Raw genomic sequence first — 21,735 nt, forward strand, 5'->3', positions numbered from 1 at the left:
ACTTGGAAAGCCATGGCCATCAATAAATAATATAATAATTCTCGTAGGAAAGGTTTTTATTTTTAGCTCATAATCTTTGGATATTATACGATTAGAAAGATTAAAAACTTTGTAAAACATCATAGCACAATTGAAAAATATATGGCACATGGAAACCAAACAAGGGCGGTCTATAGTGATAGGTGGGAGGGGCTAAGAGTGGCTGAGGGGCGGGATTGAAGAGTTTGTTTGGTTATTTATTGTTGTTATATTTAAAAGTACCATGTAAATGTCAAATGTATGTCTATGTAGCAACAAATCTGTGAAAAACGAAGATATTTGTCCTCTGAAGAGTGGTTACATTTAAAAAGATACATTTTTAAAATTATGACTGCAAGAGCACAGCACAGAATGCTCAATGAGGTTAAGAAGAATCCTAGAGTGTCAGCTAAAGACTTGCAGAAATCTCTGGAACATGCTAACATCAATGTTGACGAGTCTACGATACGTAAAACACTAAACAAGAATAGTGTTCATGGGAGGACACCACGGAAGAAGCCACTGCTGTCCAAAAAAAAAGTTAGCAAAAGTGCACCGGGATGTTCCACAGCGCTACTGACAAAATATTCTGTGGACAGATGAAACTACAGTTGGGTTGTTTGGAAGGAACACTCAACACTATGTGTGGAGAAAAAAAGGCACAGCACACCAACATCAAAACCTTATCCCAGCTGTAAAGTATGGTGGAGGGAGCATTATGGTTTGGGGCTGCTTTGCTGCCTCTGGGCCTGGATATTGAGTGCCTATCATTAATGGAAAAATAAATTTCCAATTTATCAAGACATTTTGCAGGATAATGTTTGGCTATCTGTCCACCAATTGAAGCTCACACCCTTCTGGTGTGGCCCAGTCAGAGTCCTGACCTCAACCTGATTGAGCTGCTGTGGCATGACCTCAACCAAGCAGTTCACACCAGACATCCCAAGAATATTGCTGAACTGAAATAGTTTTGTAAAGAGGAATGGTCCAAAATTCCCCCTGACTGTTATTACTGATTCTGATTCGCAACTACAGAAAAAGTTTGGTTGAGGTTATTGGTGCCAAAAGCGGGTCAACCAGTTATTAAATCCAAGGGTTCACATACTTTATCCACCCTGCACTGTGTATGTTTACACGGTGTGTTCAATAAAGACATGAAAACATATCATTTTTTGCGTGTTATTAGTTTAAGCAGACTGTGTTTGTCTGTTGTGACCTAGATGAAGATCAGATCAAATTTTATAACCAATTTATGCAGAACTCCAGGTATTTCCAAAGGGTTCACATACTTTTTTTTGCCACTGTATGTAAATGTGATATTTCAGTTTGTTTGTTTTGATCAATTCCTCCATTCTTCCATTCATTAGTTTAAACTAGTAATGGGTTACCTTCAGACAGGGCTCCTACATCAAAATGAAAGAACACCATCATTTCCGCGAGAGATTCATATTGCCGTAATGTGGTCATATTAGCCAAACCGTTCTGACGTTACAGACAATTTTGTGAAAAGACAGATTTTCAGGATGTCTCATGGTCTGACAAACATCGCTGTAGCTCGACCACCTTCCACCGCAGATGAGGAAGGCCGACATAGGCAGATGTGGTGGATTCAGTCGCAGCCCATGCAAAAAACATATCTCTATCTTAAACTGGGGGATTTTGATGGGGACTTTTAAATTATGTTACTTAGACTCTTTTGCCCTTTAAAGCTATTCAGTTTTAGAAGGCTCTCAGACAGGACCATAGCAATGGTTAGCAGAGGCCTCTCTACCACACTTATCTGCACTCAAGACTTTAGAAAAGGTCTGGGTAATACAAAAATTGGAGGTATAATCAAAATGTACTGGATCATTTGCAGTGATAAATTTGACCGATGTGAGGATCTATGTTGGTATTCCTTGAATTTTCTGTGTATGTGTGACTGTGTGCACATCCCTGTAGTGACACATTTTTATTGTGAGGCCTCTCACAGTGTGTGTGGAAAATAGTCATATAAATATTAGAGGCAGACTGCCAGGATGGAGGGACAGAAAGAGAATACTGGGCAGAAAATGTATGGTATGGGAATGTGTGTGTGTGTGCACGTGGTGTGTGTTAGCAGTAGTGGAAAGCAGCCAGGTCAGTCTAGATCCACTTCAAAATCCTGCATCTGTCCAGGTACACAGGACATCGGGAGATGCCTTGAAAACCAGCCACTAGCGGCAACAGTGAGCGCTATTACCATCAAGTAGGCTGGGGTTTTGCTAGGGCATGTGGACGAGGATGGTGGATGGGCGTAAGCCGCAAGGGCCTGCTCCGAGGGTCAAGTGTTCAATCCCAGTCTTTTATTTTTTACCCTATCCCAAACCTTAACCCTTAACCATTCTGAATTAATGCCTAAATGTCACTGTGGGTGTTTTTTTTAACCCTATCCCAAACCTTCAGTTAACTAATTAATGCCTAAATTTAACCAGCCACGAGGTGCCAGCAACAGCAGCAGAGCAACCAGAGTGTCCAAAACACCTAGAAATGTGAAACATGGACAAAAGTCATAATCTAAACTCAAATTGGTGAAAGCGTGAGATCTTGGTACGGTGAGTGGCTGAGCTCTGGTAGCAGTGCCCTTGTGGAGGAAAGGCTCTCCCCTATGGGGTCTGTGATAAACGGGTGTCATGACAGTTTCTGTCATGAGAAGCAGACTGATAGGTCCCTACACACACACACACACACACACACACACACACACACACACACACACACACGCTCACATACAGACAACACTGGTCATTTTGCCACTCTGACAGTTTGCAGTGTATGAAATGTGCCACCCCAGCAACACCAGTTTTCTATAATGTCTTTTCTTTGCTTCAGAAACTGTCACGCCCTGACCATAGAGAGCCCTCGGGGTTCTCTATGGTGTTTTAGGTCAGGGCGTGACTCGGGTGTTCTAGTCATTTTATTTCTATGTGGGTGTTTTAGTGTGGTTCCCAAGTAGAGGCAGCTGATTATCGTTGTCTCTAATTAGGGATCATACTTAAGGTGTCCCTGTTCCCACCTGCATTGTGGGATATTGTTTTGTGTTAGTGCTTTGTGCACTACGTTACTTCACGTTCATTGTATGTTTATTGTTTTTTGAAGTTTCACTGCAAATAAATATGTGGAACCCAACTCGCGTTCCTTCCGACGATCATGACAGAAACCCTCTGATGTTACAAGAACCTTCCTAGAACACATTTAATTTGTTAATTTCTTCCTGCTGCTCATCAAGTGTGAAATCCTGGACAGGCCTAGCGATCATACTGATGTGTGTGTGTGTGTGTGCATCAGCTTGAGATGAAGGGAAGGAAAGGGGGAGTATGGAGAGGGGATGGAGAAGACGTTTAGGTGTCTTGTGAATGTCCCAAAGCTTATGGCTGACTGTGTCCAGGAAATATAGCATAGAATATGTATAGAACAGGCAAAGTGTGAACACTGTCTTACACTTCTGCAGAGAGAGGAAGGGAATGGTTGATGTTCAGTATAGGCTACATACATGTACCTGTGGAAAGAGGATAGCCATAGATATTCTCAGAATGGAGATATCAAATCATTTGCAGACTGGGCATAACATCTATTGACAAGAGAGTGGTGTTGAAATAATTTTTTATGGACTGACCGATGAGACATATGAAATAGACTGCTAATTAGCCCTGTGTGTGGTGAGTGTGTGTGTGTGTGTATAACAGATTAAGAGGTCTTTATTAGCACCCCTAGCTCTCCCCACTGTCTGCGGCTCGTTTATATGACATGACGGATCACGTCTCCCCATCAGGGGGCCTCCTTCCTTCCAATTTAGTCAGGCAGCACTGAGGATGCCCGTGGGCAGCTCTTGGAACCCCATAGAGCTGCAAAACTCTCACTCACACACACACACACACACACACACACAGAGATGTCAGGAGCCATCAGACAGAGTAGAAAGACTTCATTATCCTGCCGTCCGCCCCTTGTTGGCCATGACAGGTTCATCCACCAGTAGCCCCGAGATGCGATCGATACCACTGACAGGACCGTGTGTGTGCGTGTGTTTGTGTGTTTGTTTTTGTGTGTGAAAGGGGGGTGATAAACGCAGACAGTAGAAACCATGATTTGGATGAGATAATGATGAAACCAAGTGTCAAAAACCCACCCGCACCCCCTGTCATCACACATGCTGTCAGACACACATACACGAACACGCACGCATGCACACACATAACCCCCCAAGGGCCTTAAGCAGGTGCAGTTGTCACCCATAACGTTGGGTGATTGATAGGACAGTACAGATGGATCCTGTCGGAAAAACAGCTCTGACACAGTCGCAGGACGGACTAGATTTCAGAGAGAGATAAAGGTGGAGTGAGAGGGATAGAGACCTGAGAGATAAAGGTGGAGTGAGAGGGATAGAGACCTGAGAGATAAAGGTGGAGTGAGAGGGATAGAGACCTGAGAGATAAAGTTTTTATTCAATCATCATGTCTGTTTTATAAACCATATAGACTCCATAGAGCAAGATACAGGGTTGGATCATGAGAGCACCACGGCATAGATTAGTTGATCCATATCTATAGAATGCGCACGCACGCACACACACACACACACACACACACACACACACACACACACACACACACACACACACACACACACACACACACACACACACACACACACACACACACACACACACACACACACAGTTGAAATTGGATCTCAGAATAGACAACAATTACACCTTATAACCCATTGATACCAGACCTGTGCAATTAGCACTCATATTCCTGAAAGGTTATCGCTGTCACCACACTCACCCACATAGACACACAAACGCAGACACACTGTTGGGCATCCAGATTATTAAGAGTTGCTGGATTCATATCCTGATTGTGTGGTAGAGAGTGACTGGGTAATGGGTGATATTTCCACCATGATTATTATAAATTTTTTGGGGGGGTAGATCAACTTTAATATTGCAGATTGTCCAATCCCCCATTAATTGTTTCGTAAATATACAGTGCACTCGGAAAGTATTCAGACCCCTTGACTTTTTCACATTTTGTTACTTTAGTCTTATTCTAAACAGATTAAATTGTTTGTTTTCCTCATCAATCTATACACAATACCCAATAATTACAAAGCAAAAACAGGTTTTTATGAATTTTTGCAAATGTATAAATTAGAAGAAACTGAAATATCACATTTACATAAGTATTCAGACCCTTTGCTATGAGACTCAAAATATAGCTCAGGTGCATCCTGAGATGTTTTTACAACTTGATTGGAGTCCACATGTGGTAAATTCAATTTATTGGACTTGATTTGGAAAGGCACGCGCCTGCCTATATAAGGTCCCACAGTTGACAGGGCATGTCATAGCAAAAACCTAGCCATGAGATTGAAGGAATTGTCCGTAGAGCTCAAAGATAGGATTGTGTCGAGGCACAGATCTGGGGAAGGGTACCAAAAAATGTCTGCAGCATTGAAGGTGTCGTGGAATATTCTAATCAAGTGAGAGAGATTGTCATTTCTTTAAACAATCATCTTTATTCAATATTGATTAATTATTGCAATAATGAAGCTGTTGACCCCACACTCTTGTGTGTTGCCGAGAGCTTAACCTTTACAGACAATGCAGAGATCTTATATAGCTGACACTAAAATGCATAGTGAATCAACCATAGTCATGCTGGGTCCATCCTGTGGTCATCAAGTAGCCTCGTGGTTAGAGCGTTGGGCCAGTAACCGATAAATTGCTGGATCGAATCCCTGAGCTGACTAGGTAAAATCTGCCGTTCTGCTCCTGAACAAGGCAGTTAACCCACTGTTCCCTGCTAGGCCATAATTTTTAATAAGAATTTGTTCTTAACTGTCTTGCCTAGTTAAATAAAGGTTACATTTAAAAAATGAATAAATAAAATCTGCACAATAACGGTTTTGTTCTATTCCTCCAGGCTATCTCAGTTATACCCACCACATCTTGTTATGGAATGCCAGCTTTAAGGTTTTTATCACCAAGTCATGAATCTATTGTCAGCTCAAGCCATCTCAAGTAAAACCATATTAGGGTGTAGACCATAAAAACACAGCATGAGTTGAACAGAAATGTTGTTAAGTATACAATTGTTACATGTCAAACATATCAGGTAAATATGTAATTTTTCTCTCACAAAAGTCCCCAAGAACACAGTGGTCTTCATCACTCTTAAATGGACTCTTCCCAGAGCTGGCCGCCCAGCCAAACTGAGCAATTGGGGGAGAAGGGCCTTGGTCAGGGAGGTTACCAAGAACCCAATAGTCACTCTGACAGAGCTCTAGAGTTCCTCTGTTGATATGGGAGAACCTTTCAGAAGGACAGTCATCACTGCAGTACTCCACCAATCAGGCCTTTAGGGTAGAGTGGCCAGACGGAAGCCACTCCTCAGTAAAAGGCACAAGACAGCCCGCTTGGAGTTAGCCAGAAGGCAACTAAAGGAGTCTCAGACCATGAGAAACAAGATTCTCTGGTCTGATGAAACAAAGATTGAACTCTTTGGTCTGAATGCCATGCGTCACGTCTGAAGGAAAACTGGCACCATCCCATCGGTGAAGCACGGTGGCAGCTTCATGCTGTGGGGATATTTCTGAGAGTCTGAGATCTTCAGTTTCTTGCCAATTTCTTGCATGGAATAGCCTTCATTTCTCAGAGCAAGCATAGACTGACAGGTTTCAGAAGAAAGTTCTTTGTTTCTGGTCATTTTGAGCCTGCAATCGAACCCACAAATGCTGATGCTCCAGATACTCTACTAGTCTAAAGGCGTCCAGTTGTATTACTTCTTTAATCAGAACAACAGTTTTCATCTGTGCTAACATAATTGCAAAAGGGTTTTCTAATGATCAGTTATCCTTTTAAAATTATAAACTTGGATTAGCTAACATAAAGTGCCATTGGAACATTGCTGATAATTGACCTCTGTAGATATTCCAATAAAAATCAGCCGTTTCCAGCTACAATAGTCATTTACAACATTAACAATGTCTGTACTGTATTTCTGATGAATTTGATTTTTAATGGATTTAAAAATATATATATATTTCAAAAACAAGGGCATTTCTAAGTGACCCCAAAACCTTTGAACGACAGTGTACATTTTTTGGGAAAAAAATATATTTTACAATAGTTATTTAATTAATTTTTTTCTCCTATCCTTCAACTCCTCCCATCTAGTTCTGATATCGATCCAGCTTGATTTCTACTTGCCACATATTTTGAACTGTGCTGTTTCAAAAGATCTGAACCGATATACAGTGGGGAGAACAAGCATTTGATACACTACCGATTTTGCAGGTTTTCCTACTTAAAAAGCATGTAGAGGTCTGTAATTTTTTTAATCATAGGTACACTTCAACTGTGAGAGACAGAATCTAAAACAAAAATCCAGAAAATCACATTGTATGATTCTTAAGTAATTAATTAGCATTTTAATGCATTACATAAGTATTTGATTCATCAGAAAAGCAGAACTTAATATTTGGTACAGAAACCTTAACACCAGTTAACACCAGTCTGTTAACACCAGTCTGTAAACACCAGTCTGTGTTTACAATTACAGAGATCATACGTTTCCTGTAGTTCTTGACCAGGTTTGCACACACTGCAGCAGGGATTTCTTCAGATCCTTCAGGTTTCGGGGCTGTCGCTGGGCAATACAGACTTTCAGCTCCCTCCAAAGATGTTCTATTGGGTTCAGGTCTGGAGACTGGCTAGGCCACTCCAGGACCTTGAGATGCTTCTTACCAAGCCACTCCTTAGTTGCCCTGGCTGTGTGTTTCGGGTCCTTGTCATGCTGGAAGACCCAGCCACGACCCGTATTCAATGCTCTTACTGAGGGAAGGAGGTTGTTGGCCAAGATCTTGCGATACATGGCCCCATCCATCCTCCCCTCAATACGGTCCAGTAGTCCTGTCCCCTTTGCAGAAAAGCATCCCCAAAGAATGACGTTTCCACCTCCATGCTTCACGTTGGGATGGTGTTCTTGGGGTTGTACTCATCCTTCTTCTTCCTCCAAACACAGCGAGTGGAGTTTAGACCAAAAAGCTCTATTTTTTGTCTCATCAGACCACATGACCTTCTCCCATTCCTCCTCTGGATCATCCAGATGGTCATTGGCAAACTTCAGATGGGCCAGAACATGTGTTGGCTTGAGCAGGGGGACCTTGCGTGCGCTGCAGGATTTTAATCCATGACAGCGTAGTGTGTTACTAATGGTTTTCTTTGAGACTGTGGTCCCAGCTCTCTTCAGGTCATTGACCAGGTCCTGCCGTGTAGTTCTGGGCTGATCCCTCACCTTCCTCATGATCATTGATGCCCCACGAGGTGAGATCTTGCATGGAGCCCCAGACCGAGGGTGATTGACCATCATCTTGAACTTCTTCCATTTTCTAATAATTGCGCCAACAGTTGTTGCCTTCTTACCAAGCTGCTTTCCTATTGTCCTGTAGCCCATCCCAGCCTTGTGCAGGTCTACAATTTAACCCTGATGTCCTTACACAGCTCTCTGGTCTTGGCCATTGTGGAGAGGTTGGAGTCTGTTTGATTGAGTGTGTGGACAGGTGTCTTTTATACAGGTAACGAGTTCAAACAGGTGCAGTTAATACAGGTAATGAGTGGAGAACAGGAGGGCTTCTTAAAGAAAAACTAACAGGTCTGTGAGAGCCGGAATTCTTACTGGTTGGTAGGTGATCAAATACTTATGTCATGCAATAACATGCAAATTAATTACTTCAAAATCATGCAATGTGATTTTCTGGATTTTTGTTTTAGATTCCGTCTCTCACAGTTGAAGTGTACCTATGATAAAAATGACAGACCTCTACATGCTTTGTAAGTAGGAAAACCTGCAAAATCGGCAGTGTATCAAATACTTGTTCTCCCCACTGTACGTTTTACGGACACAGTATATTTTACTTTAGTTATCTTGTTGTTATTATAGTCCCACCCTTCAGCTCCATACAACCCCTCCCATCTATCTCTTAACACCATCCACATTGGATTTATATTTGCCATATATTTTTCAACTGTGCTGTGGTGTTTCACAAAAGTTCTGAACCTTTCTGTTCTCATAGTTTCTACAGATTGTAATTTAAAGGTAAACAGTTTTGCTTAAAGTATTATTATATTATTGATCGATTGACTGACTTTTCAAATCACCCAGTAGTGCTATTTGCATTTAGCTGCACGTACCAGGTTGCAATTCTTCAGTCATTCCTGGACCTGCGATCAAAAACAAGCTCCATACGGACAGTAACAAACAAAAAAAATCGCAATAAAATCTGCAAAATATTTCCACCAATATTAATATGCAGGACTTCATATAGACACCATCACCACCACCGCAAATTCCACAGCACAGCACAGCACAGCATGCCCTAGTCTCAGTCAGTTTACCACTTTCTTTCTGTCTTGCTACCTCCCTCTTCTCTCACTTTCTCTCTATCGGTATTTCTGTCTCTCTGTCTATCTATCCTACTCTTTTTCTCTTTCTACATTCAAACTACTCAAAGGGTTCTTCCATGCCATACACTAATCTGAAATGAAATCTCTCTCAGACCAGAGAGTATTTTTCTCTGTGGTTTCCTTCCTCTATTATGGAATGGATGAGTTTCTGCATGCTGTGGGAGCTTTGATGGGACTGAGCAGGATTGTGTTAGGAATGGTCTCTGGGTGACATAGGTACTAAATCTGACTCCACACTGTCAACAATCTCATGTTGTTTGGTAACTTACTGGCAGCCAGGTACCTGCAAGTTACTATAAATAAAGGTACAGTATGTTATCGTAAATTCCAAAGAATCTTTATTTTAACATTACATTACTGTAAACTTGCTTTGGAATTTATTTATATGGAATTCATAGTTACCATGAATACAGTAGTTTACAGGTAACTAAATGGCTGACAATAAATTACGTTAAAAACAACAGGATTATTTTGCAGGGTACTCCTGCCTCGTCCCGTATGAGGGAAGAGGGGTGTTATAGACAGCCAGAAATTGTTGTGTGAAACTTATGCACCACATTCACTCTCTTTCTGACAGTGTATGTAGGTGCTCATTGTCCTTCTGACAATCTGTATTGCTCTCTGTCGCTCTGTCTCCCATTCTTCTTGGTGCATACTATGTACCTCTACCAGTACTGGTGGTCTGTTAGGCAGAGGATGTATTAGATCTCATCAGGGCTTTGTATGCGTTGGTTACCGCTCATCTCTTTATCTCAGCCACATAGACAACACAAGCCCGGCTCTTTGTACTTAAAGGGATTCTTTCACTTCAATGGAAATGTTAAATGACTTGGAAATTGAATAAAACGGTAACACTTTACTTGACACCCAGTGTCAAAACACGTTGTGACAGGGTCATGAAGGTGTCATAATATGTCATAACAGCTGACATAACTTGTCAAAACCCAAGCCTTAAACAGCTTGGAAAATTCCAGAAAATGATGTCATGGCTTTAGAAGCTTCTGATAGGCTAATTGACATTATTTGAGACAATTGGAGGTGTACCTGTGGATGTATTTCGAGGCCTACCTTCAAACTCAGTGCCTCTAAGCTTGACATCATGGGGAAATCTAAAAACAATCAGCCAAGAACTCAGAAAAACAATTGTAGACCTCCACAAGTCTTGTTCATCCTTGGGAGCAATTTCCAAATGCCTGAATGTACCAGGTTCATCTGTACAAACAAAAGTACGCAAGTATTAACACCATGGGACCAAGCAGCCGTCATACCGCTCAGGATGGAGACGCGTTCTGTCTCCTAAAGATGAACGTACTTTGGTGCAAAAAGTGCAAATCAATCACAGAACAACAGCAAAGGACCCTGTGAAGAAGCTGGAGGAAACAGGTACAAAAGTACCTATATCCATAGTAAAATGAGTCCTATATTGACATAACCTGAAAGGTGCTCAGCAAGGAAGAAGCCACTGCTCCAAAACCGCCATAAAATAGTCAGACTACGGTTTGCAACTGCACATGGGGACAAAGATTGTAATTTTTGGTCTGATGAAACAAAAATATAACTATTTGGTCATAATGACCATCGTTATGTTTGGAGGAAAAAGGTGGATGCTTGCAAGCCGAAGAACACCATCCCAACCGTGAAGCACGGGGGTGGCAGCATCATGTTGTGGGGGTGCTTTGCTGCAGGAGGGACTGGTGCACTTCACAAAATAGATGGCATCATGATGAAGAAAAATTATGTGGATAAATTGAGACCACATCTCAAGACATCAGTCAGGAAGTTAATGCTTGGTCGCACATTGGCTCTTCCAAATGGACAATGACCCCATTAATACTTCCAAAGTTGTGGCAAAATGGCTTAAGGACAACAAAGTCAAGATATTGGAATGGCCATCACAAAGTCCTGACCTTAATCCCATAGACAATTTGTGGGCAGAACTGAAATAGCGTGTGCGAGCAAGGAGGTCTACAAACCTACAAACCTGACTCAGTTACACCAGCTCTGTCAGGAGGAGTGGGTCAAAATTTACCCAACTTATTTTGAGAAGCTTGTGGAAGGCTACCTGAAACGTTTGACCCAAGTTAAACAATTTAAAAGCAATGCTACCGAATACTAATTGAGTGTATGCAAACTTCTGACCAACTTGGAATGTGATGAAAGAAATTAAAGCTGAAATAAATCATTCTCTCTGCTATTATTCTGACATTTCACATTCTTAAAATAAAGTGGTGATCCTAACTGACCTAAGACAGGGAATTTTTACTTGAATTAAATGTCAGGAATTGTGAAAAGCTGGGGTTAAATGTATTTGGTTAAGGTGTATGTAAACCTCCGACTTCAACTGTATATGTATATCTGTGGCCTCGTTCATATTTTGTGTGTGTGCGTGTGTGTGTGTGTGCGTGCATACTTGAGTGTGTGAATGGGATAACTGTGTTGTCTGTGATTGCCACATCTGATGAATCCTGATTGGAGATGGTCTGTGTTGGCAGGCAGGAAACAGATGTGCAATGTACAGCCCAATTAATTCCTCGCTCTTGCTCTCTCTCACTCACTCACTCACTCACTCACTCACTCACTCACTCACTCACTCACACACAGACAGACACACACAGCCACATATCTCTGTGGCCGTTTATATGTGTTGTCGGGGCGATAGAGTCATCATCTCCATGTCATCCAGGCATACAAAGAAACACTCCTTGGATCCCTCAGTAGAGCTGACAGCAGCCAGTCAATCACTTTAACCTTTTATCCTACTGTCACAACACATTGAAATGCCATCTCATATACCATACGGATCATAATCTAGTCAAGTCACCAGCTCTCAAGTCTCACAAAAGTGCAGAGGAACCGCATCAGGTGTGCCTGATTCATTATGTGAAAATTTCCTATCTAACAGGAATATTACTGGAGAAAAATGTTAGTTTCCCATTAAAGATGAGAGTGGAAAAGAAGATGTTGATGGGAAGATGGGATAATGAGAAAGGCTAATTAAAGCAGGGCTTCATGAGTTCAAGGACAATTTCAATTTAGCAGATAAAGATGAGAGGATGAGCGGTTGACACGGGTGAGACGTCCAAGATCTTAATTACTACACTGTTTCTGTCTCATGGGGAGGTGGGGATGGGGAGGGGTGAGGAGAGGAGGGGTGGTGGGTCTCTTTGTGAAGCCTCGTCTTAGCTGGGGCCAAGTTCAGTTGGCTCTGGCCAAAAGCTCTTCCCAGGTCATCTCTTTCCATTTCAATAACTCAGACACTCACATAATGCATTTAGCTCTAAGCCCCAAGGATGGATACATACAGGTATACACACACACCTGCACCTCATTGCCAATTACTCTATTTGACCTGAATTCAACATCCGTAGAATCACTTGAAAGTTGTGGAGCTTTAATACATTTAAATGTGGACTAGGAATAGTACTTTTTGTCTAGCACTGAGTGTGTAACTGTTTGTCTGCGGTTACGTGTGTGAGTCGACTATTCCTGATCACAGCTGGATGTGTGTGTGTGTGTGGGGGGGGGTGTCATATAAAGGTTATCTATAGAAGTGAAGACTTCTTCCTCAAGGAATACGTTTAAGTGTAGCCATTGCTTGTATTCCCTCTAGACAGCTGGGCTAATCACAGCGCACTCATATAGTTCTCAGCATTACATCAAGACAGCAGTAACACAAACACACACCTTAAACAGCACTGAAGAGAGAATGATGCAATGCTTCAGATACACAATGAAACACAGCACTGCTTTTAGAAGGAACACAGAATGGCATACGGCAAGTAATGGGAATCGAGTCCGTTTGAACAGATTTTCAATTGATATGCCTGTCGTGTAGAGGTCTGTCTCCAGACACGTGTATACTTGGCAGAATGAATGAAGGCTTTAGGCCTGACACATTGAGGAAGTGTGTAACCATACGAAGAGACTAATTAAAGCAGTATTCTGTTGTGGAAGGGGTTATGATCATGTGTATCAGTGGTTATTAATGGGTGTTGTGAATGTAATCCTGCTGTTACTGTAGCAGATCTGTATGACTAACCCTATGATATTACTTAGCCTGTACTGTTTTCTCGAATTAGACAAACATTCTGTCAGAGCAGTCAAAACATTTGTGACACCAAATGTATTTTGGAAACCTTGGATATTCAGGACCGTCTCTTTCCCCCTTCCTGACTAACTTTATTCTCTTAACCCTTTCCCTCATTCCATTTTCTCTCTCTCTTTTCCCCTTATCCTCCTCCCTCTATCTCTCCATCTCCTGCAGTGGGATGCTATAAATGAGATGGATGAGTATTTCAGTCCCATCCACACGTACCAGGTGTGTAACGTGATGAGTCCCAGTCAGAACAACTGGCTGAGGACAGGCTGGATCCCTCGTGACGGAGCCAGGAGGATCTATATCGAGGTCAAGTTCACCCTCCGGGACTGTAACAGCATGCCTGGAGTCCTGGGAACCTGCAAGGTACAAGGGATCAGAGATAGTGGTTGAGAATGTGGGGTGAGGGAGGACGGGAGGGAGAAAGAGATGAAGATAAGTACGTGTTTTGCTTCAAAGATCAACACAGACTGTTGACAGCTCTGTCTTTGATCATTTTTTTGTGTGTGTTATGATGAGCAGGAGACATTTAACCTGTACTACTATGAGTCGGACCGAGCTGTAGGCACGGCCATCAGAGAGACCCAGTTCACCAAGATCGATACCATCGCTGCTGATGAGAGCTTTACTGGAGTGGACCTGGGAGTCAGGAGACTCAAACTCAACACAGAAGTATGCTAACTTATTTGACTTTCATGTTTTGAGTGAGCAGTGTTTCAGCGCTGTGCTTCTCCTGCACGAAGGTGTCCATGGTGCTGAAATGGGTGCCTTTCACAGTGCCACCCCTGAATTTGCTCCCATTCTACATTTACTGAAACGTTTTGAGATGGATTGTTGTGTTGTATTGTCCTTTGTCTCCTCCCAGGTTCGAGGTGTGGGCCCCCTCACTAGACGAGGCTTCTACCTGGCCTTCCAGGACATCGGGGCGTGCATCGCCCTGACCTCTGTCAGGGTGTACTACAAGCGCTGCTCAGGCGTGGGCCGCAACCTGGCCGTGTTCACTGAAGTGGTGACGGGCGCTGACTCCTCCTCCCTGGTGGAGGTCAGGGGTCAGTGTGTGGACCACGCCGAAGAGAGAGACACGCCCAAGATGTACTGCAGCGCTGAGGGGGAGTGGCTGGTGCCCATCGGGAGGTGTATATGCAGCGCTGGGTTCGAGGAGCACAGGGAGTCCTGCATTGGTGAGTCACACTCTGAATTAGGGATGTATTTGGCTCTCTTGTTTTACATTATGTTACTGTCCTGCTTTTTTTTTATCGTACTTTACTTTACCTGTGCCAATCTGTGTTTTTATGGTCAATGTTCAGCCTTGGACATTTTCTGTGTGGTTCAAGTTCTTTCAAACCTATAATACTAGTCCAGCTATCGCTAGGTTGAATAGCTCGTAGTCCTGAATAATTTTTACATTTTTATGATGATAAGCTGTGGTGAGTCATGAAAGATACTCAAGCATTTTTTTTCATTCCTTGTCTCGCTTAAATTTTTGTTTTGTTTATTTTCTCTGATGGACTGACATGTGCATATTTTAGGTTGCCAGGGTTGTGGTAATTAAAAACTATTAATCACAGGTGCTGGATAATTAAACACCTTTTGTCTGCATAATGTGCCAAACAAACGAGGCACGGAACACTGGTTCACCTGTCTTGTTTCACACACACACATCTCCACTCATCTACATACCAGTTTACTGTACCTGTTTACTGTACCTGTTTACAGTACCTGTTTACTGCCTGAAGGAAACACACTCACCTGCGAACAAGGCATTGACGGCTCCTGGCACACCCACACACCACACACACACAAACGCACACAGTTTTGTTATGTTTTAGATGCTTATCTCATGAATCTCTCCATTTGTCTATAGTCAAGACATCATCTTAGTGCTTTGTAGTAGCAGTAGTGGCTGTAGTAGAGAGCTGACGTGTGTGGAAGACTCGTGTCTCTGTGACCAAACTGGGTCACTGTGCTAATTCACCTCTCTCCAGTCACGCACATCCCAGGACACGAACGAAACGAGACGAGTCGTTACCATGCAGACAACCATGAGCCCGAGAGAGAGAACGACAGAGCGAGATGGGTTAAGTGGATAAGCAGTATGTATGCAAGAGAAAATGAGTGTGTGTGTGTGTGTGTGTGTGTGTTTAAGGGGTTCTTCCCTAAGGCTCAATAGAGCCCCTGGGTTTCACTGTAAGCGTGATATCATCTGTCTGAATGATTGCATGATGTCGCATTAAAGGTGTCACAGAAAGGAAAGAGTGGAAGTAGAAAAGAGTGAAGAGAAAGATAGAGGGAGGACAATGGGAGAGGATAGACAGATCCCTCTCTTTGATATAGGAGGCCGGTTGACAGCTCTCTTGTCACGGTTAAAGTGACATTCGAAATAGCGCTGTGAGTGTGTGTGTTTGTGTGTAAGCCCACACCAGGGCTTTTGACTGCCGGGGGAGAATGGAGTAAAATGGCCCATACAGAGAGATAGAGATAAGGCGAGAGCAACTGAGGACACACTGATATGGGCACACACACTTAGCCTGATCACATCCACTCAAGTCAACCAGCCTATCTGACCTTGTTACATAGAAAGAGGTGGACACACACACATAGACAAGCAGAGAGCGAGAGAGCGAGACAGAGAAAAAGCGAGAGAGACAGAGAGTAAGAGAAACAGCGAGACAGACGGTGAGAGAGACAGACGGCGAGAGAGACAGACGGTGAGAGAGACAGACGGCGAGAGAGACAGACGGTGAGAGAGACAGACGGCGAGAGAGACAGACGGCGAGAGAGACAGACGGCGAGAGAGACAGACGGCGAGAGAGATAGATGGCGAGAGAGATAGATGGCGAGAGAGACAGACGGCGAGAGAGATAGATGGCGAGAGAGACAGATGGCGAGAGAGACAGACGGCGAGAGAGACAGACGGTGAGAGAGACATACGGCGAGAGAGATAGATGGCGAGAGAGATAGATGGCGAGAGAGACAGACGGCGAGAGAGATAGATGGCGAGAGAGATAGATGGCGAGAGAGACAGACGGCGAGAGAGATAGATGGCGAGAGAGATAGATGGCGAGAGAGACAGACGGCGAGAGAGATAGATGGCGAGAGAGATAGATGGCGAGAGAGACAGACGGCGAGAGAGACAGACGGCGAGAGAGACAGACGGCGAGAGAGATAGATGGCGAGAGAGACAGACGGCGAGAGAGATAGAGACAGCGACAGAGAGACAGAGATAAGAGAAACAGAGAGACAGACGGCGAGAGAGACAGACGGCGAGAGAGAGACAGACGGCGAGAGAGATAGATGGCGAGAGAGAGAGAGACAGACGGCAGAGAGAGACAGACGGCGAGAGAGATAGATAGAGAGACAGACGGCGAGAGAGACAGACGGCGAGAGAGACAGACGGCGAGAGAGACAGACGAGAGAGATAGACGGCGAGAGAGACAGACGGCGAGAGAGACAGACGGCGAGAGAGACAGACGGCGAGAGAGATAGATGGCGAGAGAGACAGACGGCGAGAGAGTGAGAGAGACAGCGACAGAGAGACAGCGACAGAGAGACAGAGAGACAGCGATACAGAGACACAGAGAGACAGCGATACAGAGAGACAGCGATACAGAGAGAGAGTGATACAGAGAGACAGAGAAACAGCTATACAGAGAGACAGCTAGAGAGACAGCAAGAGAGACAGAGCGACAGCGAGAGAGACAGAGCGAGAGAGACAGCGACACAGCGACAGAAAGAGAGTGAGACCGAGAGAGAGAGCGAGACAACGAGACAGCAAGAGACAGCGATACAGAGAGACAGCGATACAGAGAGACAGCGATACAGAGAGACAGAGAGACAGAGAGACAGCTATACAGAGAGACAGAGAGACAGCTATACAGAGAGACAGCTATAAAGAGAGACAGATAGACAGCTATACAGAGAGACAGAGAGAAAGTGATACAGAGAGAGAGACAGCGAGACAGAGAGACAGTGAGAGACAGCGATACAGAGAGACAGAGAGACAGCTAAACAGAGTTACAGAGAGACAGCTATACAGAGAGACAGATATACAGCGATGCAGAGAGACAGTGATACAGAGAGACAGCTATACAGAGAGACAGCTATACAGCGAGACAGAGAGACAGAGAGGCAGAGAGAGAGACAGCTATACAGAGAGACAGAGAGAGAGACAGCTATAAATAGAGACAGCAATTCAGAGAGACAGCGAGACAGCTATACAGAGAGACAGAGAGAGCGACAGAGATACAGAGAGACAGCTATACAGAGAGGCAGCTATACAGAGAGACAGAGAGGCAGAGAGAGAGAGACAGCTATACAGAGAGACAGAGAGAGAGACAGCTATACATAGAGACAGCAATACAGAGAGACAGAGAGACAGCTATACAGAGAGACAGAGATACAGAGAGACAGCGAGACAGCTATACAGAGAGACAGAGAGAGCGACAGAGATCCAGAGAGACAGCTATACAGAGAAACAGTGATACGGAGAGACAGAGAGACAGCGATACAGAGAGACAGAGAGACAGAGAGACAGAGTTACAGAGAGACAGCTATACAGAGAGGCAGAGACACAGCGATACAGAGAGACAGAGAGAAAGCGATACAGAGAGAGAGAAAGCGAGACAGAGAGACAGTGAGAGACAGCAATAAAGAGAGACAGCGATACAGAGAGACAGAGAGACAGCTATACAGAGAGACAGCTATACAGAGAGACAGAAAGACAGAGAGAGACAGCTATACAGAGAGACAGCGGTACAGAGAGCCATCGATACAGAGAGACTGAGAGACAGCTATACAGAGAGACAGCGATACAGAGAGACAGCGATAGAGAGACGGAGAGACCACTATACAGAGAGACAGCTATACAGAGAGACAGCTATACAGAGTTACAGAGATATAGCTATAAAGAGAGACAGCTATACAGAGAGACAGCTATACAGAGAGACAGAGAGGCAGCGATACAGAGAGATAGAGAGACAGCTATACAGAGAGACAGCTATCCAGAGAGACAGCGATATAGAGAGACAGCTATACAGAGTTACATAGAGACAGCTATAAAGAGACAACTATACAGAGAGACAGCTATACAGAGAGACAGTTATACAGAGAGACAGCGATATAGAGAGAAAGCCATACAGAGTTACAGAGAGACAGCTATAAAGAGAGACAGCTATACAGAGAGACAGCTATACAGAGAGACAGAGACAGCTATACAGAGAGACAGCGATACAGAGAGACAGCGAGACAGCTATACAGAGAGACAGAGAGAGCGACAGCGATACAGAGAGACAGCTATACAGAGAGACAGAGAGGCAGCGATACAGAGAGAAAGAGAGACAGCGGTACAGAGAGACAGAGAGACAGCTATACAGAGAGACTGCTATACAGAGAGACAGCTATACAGAGAGACAGCTATAAAGAGAGACAGATAGACAGCTATACAGAGAGACAGAGAGACCTCTATACAGAGAGACAGCTATACAGAGACAGTGATACAGAGAGACAGACAGAGAGAGAGACAGCTATACAGAGAGACAGCAATACAGAGAGACAGACAGAGCGACAGCGATACAAGACAGCTATACAGAGAGACAGAGATAGCGACAGCGATACAGAGACAGCTATACAGAGAGACAGAGAGGCAGCGATACAGAGAAACAGAGACAGCGGTACAGAGAGACAGAGACAGCTAAACAGAGAGACAGCTAAACAGAGAGACAGCAATACAGAGAGACAGAGAGACAGCGATACAGAGAGACAGCGATACAGAGAGACAGCTATACAGAGAGACAGAGAGAGAGACAGCTATACAGAGACAACGATACAGAGAGACAGAGAGACAGAGAGACAGCTATACAGAGAGACAGCGATACAGAGAGACAGCGATACAGAGAGACAGAGAGAGCGACAGCGATACAGCGAGACAGCTATACAGAGAGAGACAGCGATACAGAGACAGCTATACAGAGAGACAGAGAGACAGCGATACAGAGACAGCTATACAGAGAGACAGAGAGGCAGCGATACAGAGAAACAGAGACAGCGGTACAGAGAGACAGCTATACAGAGAGACAGCAATACAGAGAGACAGAGACAGCGATACAGAGACAGCGAGACAGCGAGACAGAGATCGAAAAAAAAGAGAGAGACAGAGACAGAGAGCGACAGCAACAGAGACAGAGAGACAGTGACAGATAGACAGAGACAGTGACACAGCGACAGAGGGCGAGACCGAGAGAGAGAGCGAGACAGCGATACAGAGAGACAGAGAGACAGCTATACAGAGAGACAGCTATACAGAGAGACAGCTATACAGAGAGACAGCGATACAGAGAGACAGAGAGACAGCTATACAGAGAGACAGCTATACAGAGAGACAGAGAGACAGCTATAAAGAGTTACACAGAGACAGCTATACAGAGAGACAGCGATACAGAGAGACAGCGATACAGAGAGACAGCGATACAGAGAGACAGCTATATAGAGAGACAGAGAGACAGCTATACAGAGAGACAGCTATAAAGAGAGACAGCTATACAGAGAGACAGCTATACAGAGAGACAGAGAGAGAGACAGCTATACAGAGACAGCGATACAGAGAGACAGAGACAGAGAGACAGCTATACAGAGAGACAGCTATACAGAGAGACAGCTATACAGAGAGACAGCGATACAGAGAGACAGAGAGAGCGACAGCGATACAGCGAGACAGCTATACAGAGAGACAGAGAGAGCGACAGCGATACAGAGACAGCTATACAGAGAGACAGAGAGACAGCGATACAGAGACAGCGATACAGAGAGACAGAGAGACAGCTATACAGAGAGACAGCTATACAGAGAGACAGCTATACAGAGAGACAGCGATACAGAGAGACAGAGAGAGCGACAGCGATACAGCGAGACAGCTATACAGAGAGACAGAGAGAGCGACAGCGATACAGAGACAGCTATACAGAGAGACAGGGAGACAGCGATACAGAGACAGCTATACAGAGAGACAGAGAGGCAGCGATACAGAGAAACAGCTATACAGAGAGACAGCAATACAGAGAGACAGAGAGACAGCGATACAGAGACAGCGAGACAGCGAGCGACAGAGATCGAAAAAGAGAGAGACAGAGACAGAGAGCGACAGCAACAGAGACAGAGAGACAGTGACAGATAGACAGAGACAGCGACACAGCGACAGAGAGAGGGCGAGACCGAGAGAGAGAGCGAGACAGCGATACAGAGAGACAGAGAGACAGCTATACAAAGAGACAGCTATACAGAAAGACAGCTATACAGAGAGACAGAGAGACAGCTATAAAGAGAGACAGAGACAGCTATACAGAGAGACAGCGATACAGAGAGACAGCGATACAGAGAGACAGCTATAAAGAGAGACAGAGAGACAGCTATACAGAGAGACAGCGATACAGAGAGACAGCGATACAGAGAGACACCTATACAGAGAGACAGAGAGAGAGACAGCTATACAGAGAGACAGCTATACAGAGAGACAGCTATACAGAGAGACAGCTATACAGAGAGACAGAGAGAGCGACAGCAATACAGAGAGACAGAGAGGCAGCGATACAGAGAGACAGCTATACAGAGAGACAGAGACAGCTATACAGAGAGACAGCTATACAGAGAGACAGCGATAAAGAGAGACAGCGATACAGAGACACAGCTATACAGAGAGACAGAGAGACAGCTATACAGAGACAGCGATACAGAGAGACAGAGAGACAGAGAGACAGCTATACAGAGAGACAGCGATACAGAGAGACAGAGAGAGCGACAGCGATACAGCGAGACAGCTATACAGAGAGACAGAGAGAGCGACAGCGATACAGAGACAGCTATACAGAGAGACAGAGAGACAGCGGTACAGAGAGACAGAGACAGCTATACAGAGAGACAGCGATAGAGAGAGACAGCGATACAGAGAGACAGCTATACAGAGTTACAGAGAGACAGCTATACAGAGAGACAGCTATACAGAGAGACAGCTATGCAGAGAGACACTATACATAGAGACAGCGATACAGAGAGACAGATAGACAGCTATACAGATAGACAGCTATACAGAGAGACAGCGATACAGAGAGACAGCGAGACTGCTATACAGAGAGACAGAGAG

The 21,735-nt window shown here is 44.2% G+C and overlaps 1 protein-coding gene across 1 annotated transcript in view; it reads left to right on the top strand.

Annotated features, from left to right (window-relative positions):
• Positions 1 to 21,735, top strand: part of LOC112254541 (ephrin type-A receptor 8-like) — a 126,476-nt gene that overhangs the window by 59,532 nt on the left and 45,209 nt on the right. Inside the window, exons 3-5 of the mRNA XM_024427217.2 lie at positions 13,773 to 13,970; positions 14,127 to 14,276; positions 14,470 to 14,785. Coding sequence (XP_024282985.2) covers positions 13,773 to 13,970; positions 14,127 to 14,276; positions 14,470 to 14,785 — 664 coding nt within the window. The remainder of the gene's footprint in view (positions 1 to 13,772; positions 13,971 to 14,126; positions 14,277 to 14,469; positions 14,786 to 21,735) is intronic.

This window comes from Oncorhynchus tshawytscha, linkage group LG07 (assembly GCF_018296145.1).
Source record: "Oncorhynchus tshawytscha isolate Ot180627B linkage group LG07, Otsh_v2.0, whole genome shotgun sequence".
Classification (NCBI taxonomy): Eukaryota; Metazoa; Chordata; class Actinopteri; order Salmoniformes; family Salmonidae; genus Oncorhynchus; species Oncorhynchus tshawytscha.